Here is a 15664-nt window from a genome sequence, read left to right on the forward strand (position 1 = left end):
TGTTTGTATGCTGTAGCTGGGTAACTGTTAGTGGTGAATAGTCTCTCCATAAGATGAAAGCCAGTTGTGCATTTTGATTCTGAATGGCTGCATTGTAGAGCCACTATTTTAATCTGAAATTGAAACTTAATCTTCCCATTTGCTCTTCACAGGTCACTGACAGAGAACGGGAGTTTGCTGCTGCTGCTGCAAAACAGCTGGAATATCAGCAGTTTGAAGACGACAAGCTCTCTCAAAAATCATCATCTAGCAAACTCTCCAGATCGCCTCTAAAGATTGTTAAAAAGCCGAAAAACATGCAGTGCAAAGTGATGCTCCTGGATGGCTCTGAATATGGATGTGAAGTAGAGGTAAATTGTTATTTCCTCTATTTTGCTGTTGTTCCCTGTATATCCTAATTCATTCTATTGTGGAGAAAAGTTCTTCTACTAAAAAACCGAGTAGACTCATGGGGCAAGAAGATTTTCAAAAATGGAAGCCTAAATCTAGATCTAAATAAATGGTCTGTTTTTTCACAAGTGCCAAATGCCAAGCAGCTCCTAATGTCTTCTCTAGAAGACTGAGGACTGAACTCAGATTTAATCCACATTGAGGGGTATAGAAGCACTCCAGAGAAGGAGCATCAGGGCCAGCTCTAGGTTTTTTGCCACCCCAAGCAAAAAAAATTTTGGCTGCCCCCGCTCCAGCCCTGGGCTCTCACCCCCCGACGTGCACCTCCCCTGCCGCCCCAGCCCTGGGCTCTCACCTCCCAACCTGCACCCCCCTGCTGTCCCAGCTCTGGGCTCTCCCCCCACATACACCCCGTGCTGCCCCAGCTCTGGGCTCCCCTCTTGCCCCCAACCAGTGCCCACCGAGCTCCCCCTGCCGCCCCAGCCCTGGGCTCTCCCCACCCCTGACACCCGCACCCTCCTTCCACTCCAGCCCTGGGTCACTGGTAACTTGCTCCCAGGGCAGGTCATTCAGCAGGAATTTTGGATGTGCACAGAACACAGACAGGATTGGTTCCCGTGTGGTTACAGAACTGCAGTAAAGTGGAACAAGTTTCAGCTTGTGTGATTGGAGGATATCTGGATGCATATTATAAGACTGTCCTACATAAATGAGGAAAAGTTGAGGTGCCTTTATTATTCTTTTTGTTCCACTCTTTCTTTCTATGGGGAATTTGCCAATGCAGTATCACTGCCTTCCTTTTAAACAAACAAAAAGGCAATGGCTGTTGAAAATAGCAATTCCAGTCCTAAAAACCACTGGGAAGCATTTCTTGCTCAACTTTATCCTACTTTTTCTACAGCAAGTTACAGTGGATCAGTATATTTGATTTGGGAGAAATGAAGTAACAGCTGCCCAAATTGAGCTTGAGCACTCCTGAATTTTGAGTGTTCAAATCTGGAAGGCAGGTGCTAGATTCCCTTTCTGAATATTAGCTAAATCTGGAAAGGAAAAGTCAATTTCTGCTTCCATGGCACAGAAGTGGAAATCCTCCTGCATGCCTGGTACTGTATCTAAAGCTGCCCAGGTCTAATAGAGCCTCCCCTCCCTTACTTTTCATTTTAAATTCTAGTGGAATCCACAAACCTCCCTTGCTAGGCTTCAGATAGAGAGGGGCACTGTCCATTTAGTCCACCCAATTCCTTCTTTGGGGGCTGCCAGGTAAGTTCACACCAGTATCCATGATCTAGTCTGGGGATTTTTTCTGAAGGGGATATCTGGACCAAAGCCTTCTACTCCTTGGGCACACTTGTTCCCCATTCACAGTGCCACCCCGCTCTAGCAGTGAGCTCTCCATTCACAGCAAGCTGCAGCATTAGGTTTCAGCTACCATTCTCCCTCCCCCTCCCTTTCCTGTTGATAGCTGCTAAGGGAATGCTGGGAAATGTAGTTCTTTCCGTGCTCCAGGGCTGGCTCTATAGGAGGGGAGCTAACCAAGGAACTGCAGCTCCCAGGGATCCCTGTTGGTTCTCAGCTCCCAGGCTGGATCCCTGCAGGCTGCTGCCCCAAGCACCTGCTTGCTTTGCTGGTGCCTAGAGCCACCCCTGAGGAGCATGGGGTTCTAGATACATGTGACTATCTGTGACACTCAGCCTGGACCACTGACAGTGAAACTCATTAAAGAAAGGGAGCCTCTGATCTCCAAGGGTTTCCCCTTTCCCAGGTCCTGTAGTTACTCAGATAGCACCTGATTGAGCTAGTGCTCTCTAAACAGAGTGTAACCCCCTCAGCTCGAATGGCAGGGAGAGGCTGGCTGCCCCAAGTATGTAGCTGTTCAAGACACTAGCATTACCATCTAAACCTGTCACATACTCAGGGTGGGCTAGCCCCTTCTGCCACTCATGCTGCTACGGCTGCATTCTATTTTTAGCACACTGGCTTGATCAGGGCTAGTCCGGGTATGTCTCCTTGAGTGAGAATTTACATTCACTGCTCAATGTGTAGACTTACCCTAAATCCCAACAGTAGAGAGTAGCTGGCAGCTTTATAGGCACACACTCTTCAGGCAGGCTGCCCTTTTATGTGCCATGTTAGTGCTCCCATTGCAACCCGTAGGCTTCACACTGGAGCCATTTGCTCCCTCCACCCAGCTTAGATCCTTTTGGTAACTGAGAAGTGTGTTGTAGGGAAGAGAAGCCACCAGATACAGAAGAGGAAGGGGAAAATGAGATAGTAAAAATGTGGAAGAAGGTGAAGCAGGGAGAGGGAAGAGTAGAGATAGAATAAAAATGGAAAGCAAAATCTGTGAAAATATGTAGAAAAGAAAAAGTTCTGATGGTAGAGGGAGGGGAAAGGCTGGGGAAAAACAGCACCAAAGAGAAAATGGAGAAGAAGGTCAGATGTGGCAACCACACCAGGGGAGGATGTGAGGAACCCTGACTGGTGAAGCAGCCATTACTCCATCACAAATTTTGGGGCTATAATCCAAAAAGGTTGGGAGCCACTGTTTTAAAGGTAGAAGTTTGCTGCTGCATGTGAGGCCAAATTCTGAAGTACTTACACAGTTTTCACTCACTCTTGACTATTGATTTCAATGAGGAGCGTTGCTTGAGCAAGGACTTCAGAATTTTATTCATGACCACGCTTTAAAATTTGGAGCAAACGCATTTTTGCAGTGCCAAGAGCTTAGCTGTAAACAGCAGGTGTAATTTATTACATACATAGTAACTTGAAAAATATGCTGTCAAGTACATTTTAGTTTCATTGGCTGAGTACTCTACAGTTTCTTTCTAGACTAGCAGTAGTAAGCTGGTGTGGTACGCTGCTGTGACATTATCACTAATCTCAGATTGTTGCTTTACTTTTTGACCTCCAGACCTGTTTTTGTATCTGACAGAAAATAGTGTGGAAACCCACATATAGGTACGTGCTTTAATGGGAAGAACTGAACTTACTGAAGTCTTAATCACTTAGGTGGAAAATCGAAGTCACTGTGTGGGGTGCAATCAAGCAAATTTCACTAGATAGATAAAAATATTATGAGTAAGACAAGTTTTATAAGATGAAGTAGAAGGAGAAATGTATTAAGTTAGAATTGGATTTATGCAAATAAAATAGTATGAATAATATTTTCTTCTAGGAATTTGCACTCTTTCTCCAAATATGTACTGAATGTAAGTTGAAGTGTCAAAATGCTGGCATATAGATGTCATTGTCTTATTGCCTGTCTTATTTCTCTCCTAAAAGTCTGTATGATTACTCAGTGTCTGCTTCACAAAATGTCCAATATCCAATATAAATTGCACTATGATTTATCAACTCAGATAACTAAAATATCCTTTATTCATAATATTCACTATCGGGGCGGCTCCAGGCACCAGCATGCCAAGCGCGTGCCTGGAGCGGCAAGCCACGGGGGGCGCTCTGCTGGTTGCTGCAATGGCGGCAGGCAGGCTGACTTCGGCGGCATGCCTGCGGAGGGTCCGCTGGTCCCACGGCTTCGGCGGACCTCTCGCAGACATTCTGCCGAATCCGCAGGACCGAAAACCTCCCGCAGGCAAGCCACCAAAGGCAGCCTGCCTGCCGTGCTTGGGGCGGCAAAATACCTAGAGCCGCCCCTGTTCACTATAGTCCAGAAATGCTTTTGTCTGTCCAAAAATTATCCAAGTTAAGTGGGATAGCACTTCAGCTGTTACATGCGTAAGGATATGTAACTGCATTCACCAAAGCAGATGTCAGTTCAGGTACTGGAAAGGCAAAATTAAACACATTTGAGAGGACCAAAGTTCCGCTGTTTTGCAAATTTATACATGTGAATTTGTGCACATGACTGTCATAAACAGATAGTTAAGGGTTAATGTCTTTACCTGTAAAGAGTTAACAAACAGTGAACCTGGAACACCTGACAAGAGGACCAATCAGGAGACAAGATACTTGCAAATCTCGGTGGAGGGAAGCCTTTGTTTTGGGCTGTTTCGCGGGGTTTTTGTTCTCTCTTGGGAATAAGAGACAGACAACAATGTTGGCATTGCAGTCCTGTATCCGGTCTTCCTACCAATATATTAAACTATCAGCATGTTTGTTTATTAAACTTGTGCTTTCTCAAACCAACTGCAGCTACTGTGCAGCACTCAAGAATGCATGGTAGATCCCTGGAGAGTCTAATTTCTCTGTGCAAAAGGTTCCGCTGCTGGCACAACTGATCTGGCAACGGAAAGATATGATGACATGCCAGGAGGAATGATGCCTCTTTAACTCTATACACTGACCTCCCTAGAAGGATTAGTTGGCCAGGGAGACTGAGGAAAGAAAATGAAGAGATCTCAGAACTCCATGCCTCAAAAAGAAGTGGAGGGAAAAGTTCCTGTACAGCAGCTCTGACTAGCAGTAGAGTTATATGGCTGATCCAAAGAGACTATAGCATAATAATGATAAGGGATACCTCACCTGTCACATCTCCAAAAAGCCCGATCAACATTTTAAGGACGGCTCCAAAAGACAGAACTTATTATGTTCCTGGGTGCAGTTATGCTAGTTCCATCTTGGTAGGCTGAACACTAAGAGATCAAGGGGAAAGGCCTAAAAAGTCATGCATGGATGTGATGTGAACGCCATAAAAACCAGATGCTCTTTTAGAAAAATATACTCAAAGATTAAATGCTGAAGTTCCTTGTGCTTCTGTTCACTTAATTCCCTTTTACAAGAGGTGTAGTGTTTATTTTTAATTTTTAAGGCAGTGAGCCAACGTGAAATGTGGTAAACCACCAGCTCTTGGCAGAAGCATCACCACGTAGTAATAACGCCATCAGTGCTATCGTGTTGAATGCATCATGTCCCATCCCAAAAGGAACCAAGAGGAAGCAAAATCTCAGAAAGTTAGAATCCCGGTCCTGAGTTACATTTACAGCTTTGCCAGTCACTCCTTGTGTGGCCTTGTACTAGAACTGCATTCCCCACACTGTGAAACAAGGATATTATTTCACTATTTAACTCTCTGAGGACCGTGAGGATCAATTAGTTGGTTGTCGAGTGCTTTACAGATGACAAGCACCTTATGAATGCTAAATATTAATATTATTTAAAGGAGTATATTGCTCTCAGAAGAACACATCCTATAGCATATAAATTATGTGCTCATCAGAGTAATAAACTGACAGTTAAAATTGCACACACTCATGGAGTCAGACACATCAGAAACAGGTTTTACTAATCCATTATTTCCTTGCCATTCTCTGTATCTTCAGTCATACCTTCTTCTTCCATCATTACCACGTAGGAGTCTTCATCTTCTACTAATTTACCTTTCTGTCTCTCTCAGGCTTCCAGTATTTTGTATTATGCCAGGATATTCTCTTTTGATAGTGCTCCAATGCCAATTTGCAAAGAACTCACCTGAGAGTAACAATGGGGAGACCCAAAGTCTCTGTAATGTGGCTTGTATTCACAGAGAAAAAATTCTAAGACTCAGCTGAAAACTTCCTCTTTTGGTCCTCCAGCATCCCTGTCTGTGGTGAGTGTTTTTTCTGGCCTGGGAATATGTTTCATGGCATGAAGGCATTCCAAACCAGAAACAGACAAAAATAGGTCACAAAACCACCTTTTTGTTCTGCGAAAAACATAAAACAGTAGGTTCAATGCCACAAACTCCACTGCATTTTTACATTGTGAATCTATTGAGAGTAGCAGTTGGCTTATGTCTAAGAATGCATTTCTTTTGAGGTCACAGAGACTATGTGTAACTGTAGATGGGGAGGGGCATGTATTTTGAACCCAAACCCACCCCCACCCCCAAAAGAAATAAAAATATAAACCCTGGCAGAAAACTTGGTGGGCAGGTGACCCAACATGCTCCCTCCCCCCGCCTCACCTCTGGATGGTCAAATACCTTTGTAGTCCCTTCCCAGGAACGACTACTAGAAGAGCAGAAGCCTTTATTCATACATTGTTCCTATATATACAGTACAGTTGTCGTTGAAAACACAAAATGATAAAAATAAAAAATTAGGAGATGCTGTGTTTCCTGTAAAGGAGTTCCATGCCAAAAAAAGTCTTGGAATTTCAGTCTTCTAGAGTCACTGGCTCACCGATCCATAGACCTCCTCTCAGATTGTCTGAGGTGTCTACTCATGGTGAGAGTTCCATCTTATATTTTGGTGTAGCTATTGTCAATAAGGTTGAAATCCTCACCTAATAGTTCAGAAAATACAACTCCTGCCGACAAAATAAACTGCAATAAAGAATAATTGGTCTGTGGAAGACATTAAAAAGTGGCGGAAAGGACAAAAAAAGGGATAATGTGAGGACATAAATCCTTCCAAAAACAAAATGGCCACTGGCTTGGAATACACTACAAGGAAGAGAGAAGCTGAAGGAAAATAGGACAAAGGTTGCTCAGAGCTTTGCAGCAGAAGTCACAGAAAGCATGCAATCTGATATAACAGTGAACACAAGCAGACGTATGTAAAGTATGTACGTAAAGTATGTGGTATGTAGCACATCTAGCAGCACTATGGAGGTGGAATACCAGTCCCAAACATGGTGCAAAAGTGATGATAAACTCTTGGGAGAAGGAATAATCTCACAAATGCCTCAAGAAGGAAATGAAGAAGATTGACACCTAGAATGGGCTGAAGATAGTTCATGAATTGCTGTGCTTTCTAGGGAGATTACAGGCAGATGAGTGAAATGAAGCAGAAAAGGAACAGGTCCATGGTTCAAATTGTGAAGTATTAAAGTACTTGTCAGTTATGAAAATCATGAACTTGTCATTTAGAGGTTGAGTTGGAAGGATAAGAAAGAAAATACTCTCATTCAGTATTGTTAGATACACAACTCAAGGACTTGCTCTGTGGAAATGGGAAACCTGAGCTAATCCAGTTGAAGGAGAAACAGACAAATTTTAACCTCTAGTGGGAAGATTATAGATGAAGAAAATTGTAATTATTTTTGTTTGTCAGACAGTGCTTCTTAGAATGATTACTGCATCAGTTCTATAGCCTGCTATACTAAGCATCCTAAAGAGAGAGAATCTCTTTTTCAGCATCTCTAATGTAAAATCACAGCCCAAGAGGAAAAGAATCCATCCAGTGCTGTACAGTTTAAGAGCTTGACTTATGAATAGGCAGTACTCAAAGTACAATTGTCTTAGACTTTATATTCCCCAGGTTTTGAATGTGAAAGATTTGCTATGATAAAATGTTTCATGTATTATTATGGAAATTATCTTAATACATGAGCTCAATTTAGAAAGTATTTCTGCATTTCCGAATGCAAAACTGATATCTAGATATATATTTTTGTGCATGCAGCTGAAGTGTTCTCAGACAAATTTGAATGTTCATGTGCACAAGCTTACAGTAGGTGAAAAATGTTTTTTGCTTACAAAATTTGGGACCCAAATTTTATGCCTTTTCGAGAACTTGGTCATTTGTGTTTAGATTACGTTGAACAAAGTTTTTGTTTAAATGCTTTTAATATCTATATATACAGTTAGACGACTCAATCATGTTGGAATGAATTGCTTCATAATACGTAAAATGATCAAGTTGGAATGAATTGCTTCATAATACATAAAATGATCAGTGACAATATTAGATATTACAAGATTTATGAATACAAAACTAATCCTCTAAGGCAGAGGTAGTGAATAGATGGACCACGAGCCAAATCCTGACAACCAGATGTTTTTCAATGGACCCCCAAGATCTTTTTTACTTCTTATCTTTGTTGCTATTTTTTTAATTATTATTCTCTCTGAAGTCTGGATCTTGACTATACCTTGACCAAGAAATTTAGACCTTGACAAAAAATAATTGACTACGCCTGCTCTAAGACCTGGTCCTGAACCAGTGCAATCAGTGGAATTGTTGCCAGTGACTTCAATCAGTTTAGGATTTGGCCCTAATTCCAAAGGGCATTCTATGGGAGAAGAGTCTTTCTCTCAAATATACATATGACATCATCCGTGAAATGTGAGCAGGCATCAGTGTCAGATGTGTGAGTATCAAGTGAGCTGTCTAACACTTGGCAGGGCATCTCATCCTGCTCCACTGAACAAGGCAGCATAGTAGTCCTGCCGTGTGTACCACCAGCCTGCCAGCGATACTGCTTCTTGCCCTTGGATGTAATCCCATAGTAAATATCAGGATTGATCACAGAAATTAAATTAAATGCATTGTACCTCAACGATATGGTCAGGTCAAAAAAAGGCGCTGAGTACTATTTCCACCAATCCTTTCTCACCTTGGAAGAAAGCCCAGTGCGAGATGTCCCCAATTCTTTCTCAGATTACTTGTGAAAGAGACAGAAACCTGATCTGATGAATACATCCAGGACAGGGGTTTGAGTCCAAACTCATCCTGCTGAGGAGAAGAATCCTAGAGATTTGTAATCCTCTAGCCAAGCAATGCAGAAACCAGTTAAGTAAACTTCTTGGTCTCAGGTCTGAGCTGTACTTTAAAGAGCCCAATATCAAAAGAGATCCAGAACTGCACTTTGACAATCTATCCCTTGATTTCAGATCCTCTGAAACATTGAAGTGAATTCTCTGATTCAGGGTTTCCAAAAATGAGGAAAATGAATATTGTTTTTCCTTCTGAGATCCTCCAGCTTCAAGCAGAGCATTTCCAAGTGAATTTGTGTAAGAATTCTATTTCCCTTTTCCCTCCCCCCGTTTTGGCTTTCTATTTGACAGGTTGGTGCAACCTAGCTGGATGCCCTGGAATCTTTTAATTATCGACCACTCTGTACAGATGGTCTAATATGGAATGACTTCCTAAACAGACTGTAGTCTGTCTTCATGGCTTTTGCTCTAAACCTGTAAAAGTGAATATTTACAAACAGAGGATAACCAATTTCTTGAATGAGCAGAAAGATACAGTCTACTAGGTCTAAATAAATGGCAGAATATTTGCTTTATTTTCAAAAAGCTCAGCAGTTAGAGCCCCCTGAGAATTTATTCTTCATCTTCAGTCCTGTATCTTTGAGTTTTACAAGACAGATAGAGCCCTGCACAGATATACACAATCCACAACCTGCAAAAATTTATCTGCAGATTTGCAGGGCTCTACACTGGGGGCCAGGCTGAGGCTCTGAGGCATTCCCCTCACCCCTGTTGGAGCCCGGTCAGAGAGAGCTGCGTGGGCCGCTGTGGGGTGCCTGTGCAGATTCACGGACCCTCCACCTGCTCTTGGCCAGGCAGGAAACCCGAGGGGAGCAAAGACACAGCCGGGGGTTGGTTTCAGCCCACCGCCCCGCACTGCAGGCAGGTGGAGGGTCTGCTTCAGCTCCCCATGGCTCCCTGGCTGAGCTCCCTGATGGCCTGGGAGGAGGGAGACCAGTGGATCTGCCCAGGGGCTGCTCAGGCCTCCCCGCCCAGGATAGGTGGAGGGTCGACGAATCCGCACGGGCTCTCCACAGCTGCTTGCACGGCTCTCCTTGACCCAGCTCTGGCCCGGGAGGAGACTCAGAGCCACAGCCCAGCCACGATAAGAGCCGGGCGGGCAGCTGTCCGGAGACTCCGTGGACCCTCCACCTGTCCTGGGTTGGGGGGCCCATGCAGCCCTCAGCCCAGAGTCCCTGCCCCCCACCTCTCTGCCCAGGGCAGATGGAGGGACCCAGGCTCCCTACAGCTGCCAGCGCGGCTCTCACCAGTCCGGCTCTGACTGGGGCAGGGGTGGCTCAGAACCACAGCCAAGCCACGATAAAAGCCGGCCCGGCAGCTGTGTGGAGACTCAGCGGACCCTCCACCTACCCTGGGCATGGGGCCCAAGCAGCCCCCTGCCCAGGGCAGGTGGAAGATCCATGCTGTGGTTCCTCACAGCTGCCTGCCTAGCTCTTACGGTCAGTGCCCTGCGCAGATACAAAATTTGTAACCACATCCACGCTGCTGTCCACAAAAATGGTCTACAGATATTAAGTGGATAGCCATGGATTTGCAGGGCTCTACAGACAGGGTTTCAGGAAAGGAAAACAAAAGTTTCCATGGTAACTATTTATGTGGTCTCTATAGCATTAAATAAAGCAAGTTGGGTTATTGCCATATTATTCTGATATTCCATAGCTGAGTTGGATAACTGATATTTCAAAGAGCACTGTTAGTTTTGTCCCTCACTTTTTTCCCCAGGACCGAATCTTTCTTTCATCCAGTTCTTTCAGTCAACTTGATGTTCCTTGGTAATAATTGGAAGAACATGTTGACTTCATGTATTTATTAAAAATGTTCTTCGAGAAAAAAAATGAAAACCCCACATCTTAACACCAGAAGTTTCCCCTGGTTCCCCAGGCAGTATCAAATGTTCATGCTTAATTTGAAATGAAATTAGAGGTTTTATGTTCAGACATTTGTGTCTGGACAGTTACATGATTTATTAGATACCTGGCATTTCTCAAAATAGTATTCTAAAATGAAAGGGGTATACTGGAATAAACAGATTTGTTGTTCCACCAGTGCATGGTGGAATTCCTATTTGAAAGACATACTTAATCTAGATAAATAGTGCCCCACATATCATAGAGGCATATTATATCTCCTTCCCTTTTGAGAGAAAGTTCTTTAAATGGGAGTGTGTAGATCCTTTCCAGGAAGAACTAGACACAGTCAAAATGGCATCTAGTCCTAAAGGACTATCACAGGGTAGATTTCAAATGTATACAATATGCAGTCTCACTTTTTCCTTTACCACCATTGCAAGCAATTAAGAGGCATGGAAAAGAAAATTTGGTCACTTACTTTAGTGGCACCTGTATTTGTTTTTCTGCATTTTCCATACCCAGCTCGTAATACTACTTTTGGATAGAAGATCCCCTGGAGATTATTTTCTTTACTTGACAAATGGGTGTAGTACTTCCCTTACCTCCCAAGGAATTACCCAGATTATCCAAAGAATTCAGATAAAGCTATGTTCTCTGACACATGTCGGTAGGAGGCTTCCAAGCTTGAGTGTGCTCTTAATAAATATAGTTACACATGCAACTTTGCCAGCTTTTTATCTAAAGTTACTGTTTTTGAATATAAACACTTAATTTCAGAAGCAGAGTATTGTAGAAATCAATAGCTGAGCTATGGTATTTTCCAGCTTTTTCCTCTGTTTCCTTCCACTCAACAAACAAGTTGGAAATGAGTGGATGGAGGGAGCCTTGCTACACTCTGAACAACTTTTTTGTTTGTGGCACACGGTGGAAATCCAGATCTTATGGTACAGCTTGTAGATAGCCCTAAGTAAGACTTGGAGAGGAGAGACTGCTCCACCATCACTTTGCATCTCCTGTGCAAGGGCAGCCACAGATGCAGTCTTGCTTTGTCCTCTGCATGAAAACTGTTCCTTGCTACAAGGAAAACTAAGCTCCTGGAGAGCTAAGGGAGTAGGGGTAAGGCAGGGTAATGCCTTTCTTCCCATTCACTCTACACAAGCCAGCAGAATTTGCTTGATGTACAGGGGAGTATGTGATGCACTTTGACAGAATGTTGCCGCAAGGGCATCCCCTGTGTGCATTAGGGAGCACTGTAGGAGGCAGTGTGACTTCTGAAGCCCAAATGCCTCTGTTAGTTCTCCTGATTGTGGCTAAAAGCCACAGCAGTGCTTTGTGTGCCTAAAATCGTTCCTTAAAAATAAATTATCCATGGGTCTTTGCCCAGGTTAACCCTGTAGACTTGTCATTTGTGCATTGCACTGTAGACTAATACTGTATGTTTCTCCATAAACTTTGCCCCAGACCACCCCTTTCAGCTACTTAACATGGAAAGCAGTGTTGTCTAGTGAATAGGGCACTTGACTGGGAATTCGAAGACTGGGGTGCCTGCCTCAGTTGCTCACTGGCTATTTGACCTTAGACGAGTCACTTCTCTCTGTGCCTGATTCCTTTCCCATTCCAAATGTGTCTTGTCTACAGAGATTATAAATTCTTTGGGGCAGGGACTCTCCATCTCTTACTACATGTTAGTACAGAACCTAACACAATGGGGACCCAATCTTGGTTGAGAACTGTAAGCACTACTGTAATATAAATAATCGAACCTATCCCCAGCAGCTGAAGTATCCTGTTTAACCTTTCCTCTCCCCCACCAAGTAACCTAACTTGTAACTAAATCCCAGAAGCTAAAGCCGCCTCCTACTTCTGAACCATCTACTCCTTTCCATACTGATTCCAGTTCTAGCTACTCCGTCCCAGACCTTTGATAAGAGCAATTATCCAGCCCTCCCAGATGTCTGATTTTCCTGCCATCTGCCCAAATCACCCTGCGCTGAGCCTCCCTGATGTCTCCTGGCACATGTCCTACCCCTCTTCTCAGTTGCTGAATTGTCCTTTTACCCATTCCCCTTCACCCCTGAACAACCTACATTAACCTCCATCTCAGGAATCAGTTGCTCCCATTTCCATCTATATGGAAATCACTGTTCTAAGTGATAACAGGCCATAACAAAAAAATAAAAACCCCACTCCCATTTGTATCATCTTCTAAAAACATTAGCTGTCATAGGTATATAAAGACCTAATGTGTCAGCTGGGTAACTCTCCAGTCAAATCCAGTGCAATGTTCTCTGGGTTTTCAAACAAAAGCTGTATGTACAAGGTTAGGGTGTGATTACCAGCTCACATACACATCTGCACTAGCTTGATGAGTACTAAGATGAATAAAAATGGTAGTGGAGTCATTTTTAACATGGGCAGCGGTGGCTCAGCTTAGCCTGCCAAGCACAAACCCACTGGAACCCTGTGGGTATGTACTCAGCACTGGTAAGCCATGCCACCACTGCCTGTGCTGCTGCTGCTATTTATATTCACACTAATGCTCATCAAGCTAGAGTGAGTATGTATAAGCAAGCTGGGAATCGCACCCCATGCTCATAGTATAGACACAGCCAAAAAACAACAGTGAATATTAAAAAAATATGTAGTTCAAGCAACTTTTCTTGATAGCTACAGGCAGTGAATGGTATGATTATAGAGGAATCTCAAATCTAAAAACCTGAATGCCACCACCACCTGTCCCATTGCAGAAAGTGTCTGTCTGTGCTTTAGTTGCATTGTGATTTTTTTTATCCTGTGTGACAATGTAGGTCAGGGATAGCTCCATGGCTATTAAATTCAAATGGCAAGATTAGACCTTAAATCATTTTGTATTGACTGGAGATTTCTTCCTATTGAAAATAAACAAAAATGTTAACAGTAATACAACAGACAGATGCTATAAACTAGCCCAATATATAGTGCTTGATTACTCTTCTAATGCAGGAAACAATCAACTGTCTTTATGGCAAGTTTACATCAGTGCATCCTCTGCATCATCTTGTAACAGATCGACATCACAAATGAAAGGTAGCATGCAGCACAGGACAGAGGAGAGTTTGCTGATGCCATTTAAGAACATGGGGAATGAGGAAAATGTCCACCTTTATTATGCCAATTGGAAAGTTTCACCTGCTGCATTTGAACCCAATAGATCCACCTAATTACTGCAGAATTTTTATGTTTTGTGTTGTTTTTAAAAAAGTGTAGTTTTTAAAAAAAAAAAAGTATCGCACAATTTCAGAAAAATACCTTGTACCCCAAGATCATTGTACGTTGCTAGTTTTATCTGGATCAAGAAGCCTCCAGATGCACGAAGTCTGATTTAGCTCCTTTATGCTGTAATTTATTATATACAGGAGCCTAACAAACATACTGGATATTTAATTCATGCTTCAGAAATATTCTCTTGATACATTTGTTGTTTGGAATGTCCAAGTACTTGATAATTATCACATTGGACAGTAGAAATGATAGGCTACTAAACATTTTAGCAGCTGGCATGCATGTGTCTGTATGGCTTGTTTCTGCTCCCATGTGCAGAGACACATACTCTTCAAATATTTGTTTATTATTATTTACATATTTCCTTTTTCTGCTTTGGATCACAATACACAAGTTATTCTGAGATGTTCACTTTATACAAAACATGCAAATTCTGTGACCAAAACCAGTGTAGTCAGAGTTCATATAATGCTAGGTCTAGTGTGATCTCTGCTGCTGATGTAGCAGGCAGAGATCCTAATTTGGTCCAATTCCAGAATCGGGACTAGGTCACCAATCTTCTTAGCAGGATTTAGCAATCCTTTTTTTTTTTTTTTTTTTTTTTTTTTTTTTTTTTTTTTTTTTCAAGATTAGTGCTGTAGTGCTAGCGTTTTAGAATTGTGAGCACAAACAGTATTAAAGAAGGCTGTCCCCAGTAGAAACTATGTCACATTATACAATGTCACTGACATTTGGCCTATACATGTTACTATAGCATAGGACATACATACTGGAATTAAACACTTCAGAATCTAGGTCAGATATTTTCAGGAATGGAAAGGTGGTGGAAGGTGCTAGATGCAATGAATGTGAAGGACCTTGTATATTATAGTAGCATAATACACAGAAGAATTAAATGATAGCATATGAACACCCTTAATTGTATATCAAGATGATACTTTCCAATCTGTAGTGTTTTTTATGAGGCATTAATTTAAGTTTGACTGTATGTGTAGCACTGAAGTAATTGGAGATATACTGGAGTTTTTAGTGTAGCAAATACATTTCTCTAATAAATAATTTCTGTAATGCAATTCTTTAGTGTTCAAGATATGTATCTTTTAGTCAGTAAGAAATATATAATATATGCACCGATCCACTTAAAGAGTGAATAAACAAATGGAAGTGTCTGTGTGCAAAAATAATACATATATTTCTCCTAAAAACCTAATTTTTTTAAACCCACAATTTTTATTAAATTAAATCTTTTTGAATTGACCAGTCCTCAGTGATTTCTCTTAGCCAGTTAAATACTGTCCAGTGAATAGATTTTATTCTGTTGTGCACTTTTCAACATCTACCAGTGGATTTACCATCAAAATTCTTGAGTGCACAATCAGTGATAGCTATAGTTAATATATTTACTTGACAAATTAATGCTCATTTTTAACTACCATAAAACTGATTGTTTATTCTCTCTCGCTCTCATTTTATGAGGAATCTTTTCAGATTAGGAGCCTGAAAGATGCTGTGTAACTGTAGTTGTAAACTGATCTTAGAATTTTATGCTGGTCCAAAAGAAGCACATGTCTGCATAAACATTTATTTACAGTAGTCTGCATATCTGTTTGATTATGAAACTGAAAGGACAACAGTTGCAGTAGAAAGACACAGGTGGATCAGTGCTTATATACTTCAATCTGATTACTCGTGTAAAGGTATACATGACTGCCTCACACTTTGC

The 15664-nt window shown here is 42.1% G+C and overlaps 1 protein-coding gene across 4 annotated transcripts in view; it reads left to right on the forward strand.

Moving 5' to 3' along the window:
• The window catches only part of EPB41L3 (erythrocyte membrane protein band 4.1 like 3), a 140503-nt gene that overhangs the window by 59960 nt on the left and 64879 nt on the right, over nucleotides 1-15664 (forward strand). For all 4 annotated transcript variants that reach the window (XM_032785956.2, XM_075062948.1, XM_075062947.1 and 1 more), the window contains exon 3: nucleotides 153-350. In XM_032785956.2, the coding sequence (XP_032641847.1) occupies nucleotides 153-350 (198 nt within the window). The remainder of the gene's footprint in view (nucleotides 1-152; nucleotides 351-15664) is intronic.

This window comes from Chelonoidis abingdonii, chromosome 2 (genome assembly GCF_003597395.2).
Source record: "Chelonoidis abingdonii isolate Lonesome George chromosome 2, CheloAbing_2.0, whole genome shotgun sequence".
NCBI classification, from domain to species: domain Eukaryota; kingdom Metazoa; phylum Chordata; order Testudines; family Testudinidae; genus Chelonoidis; species Chelonoidis abingdonii.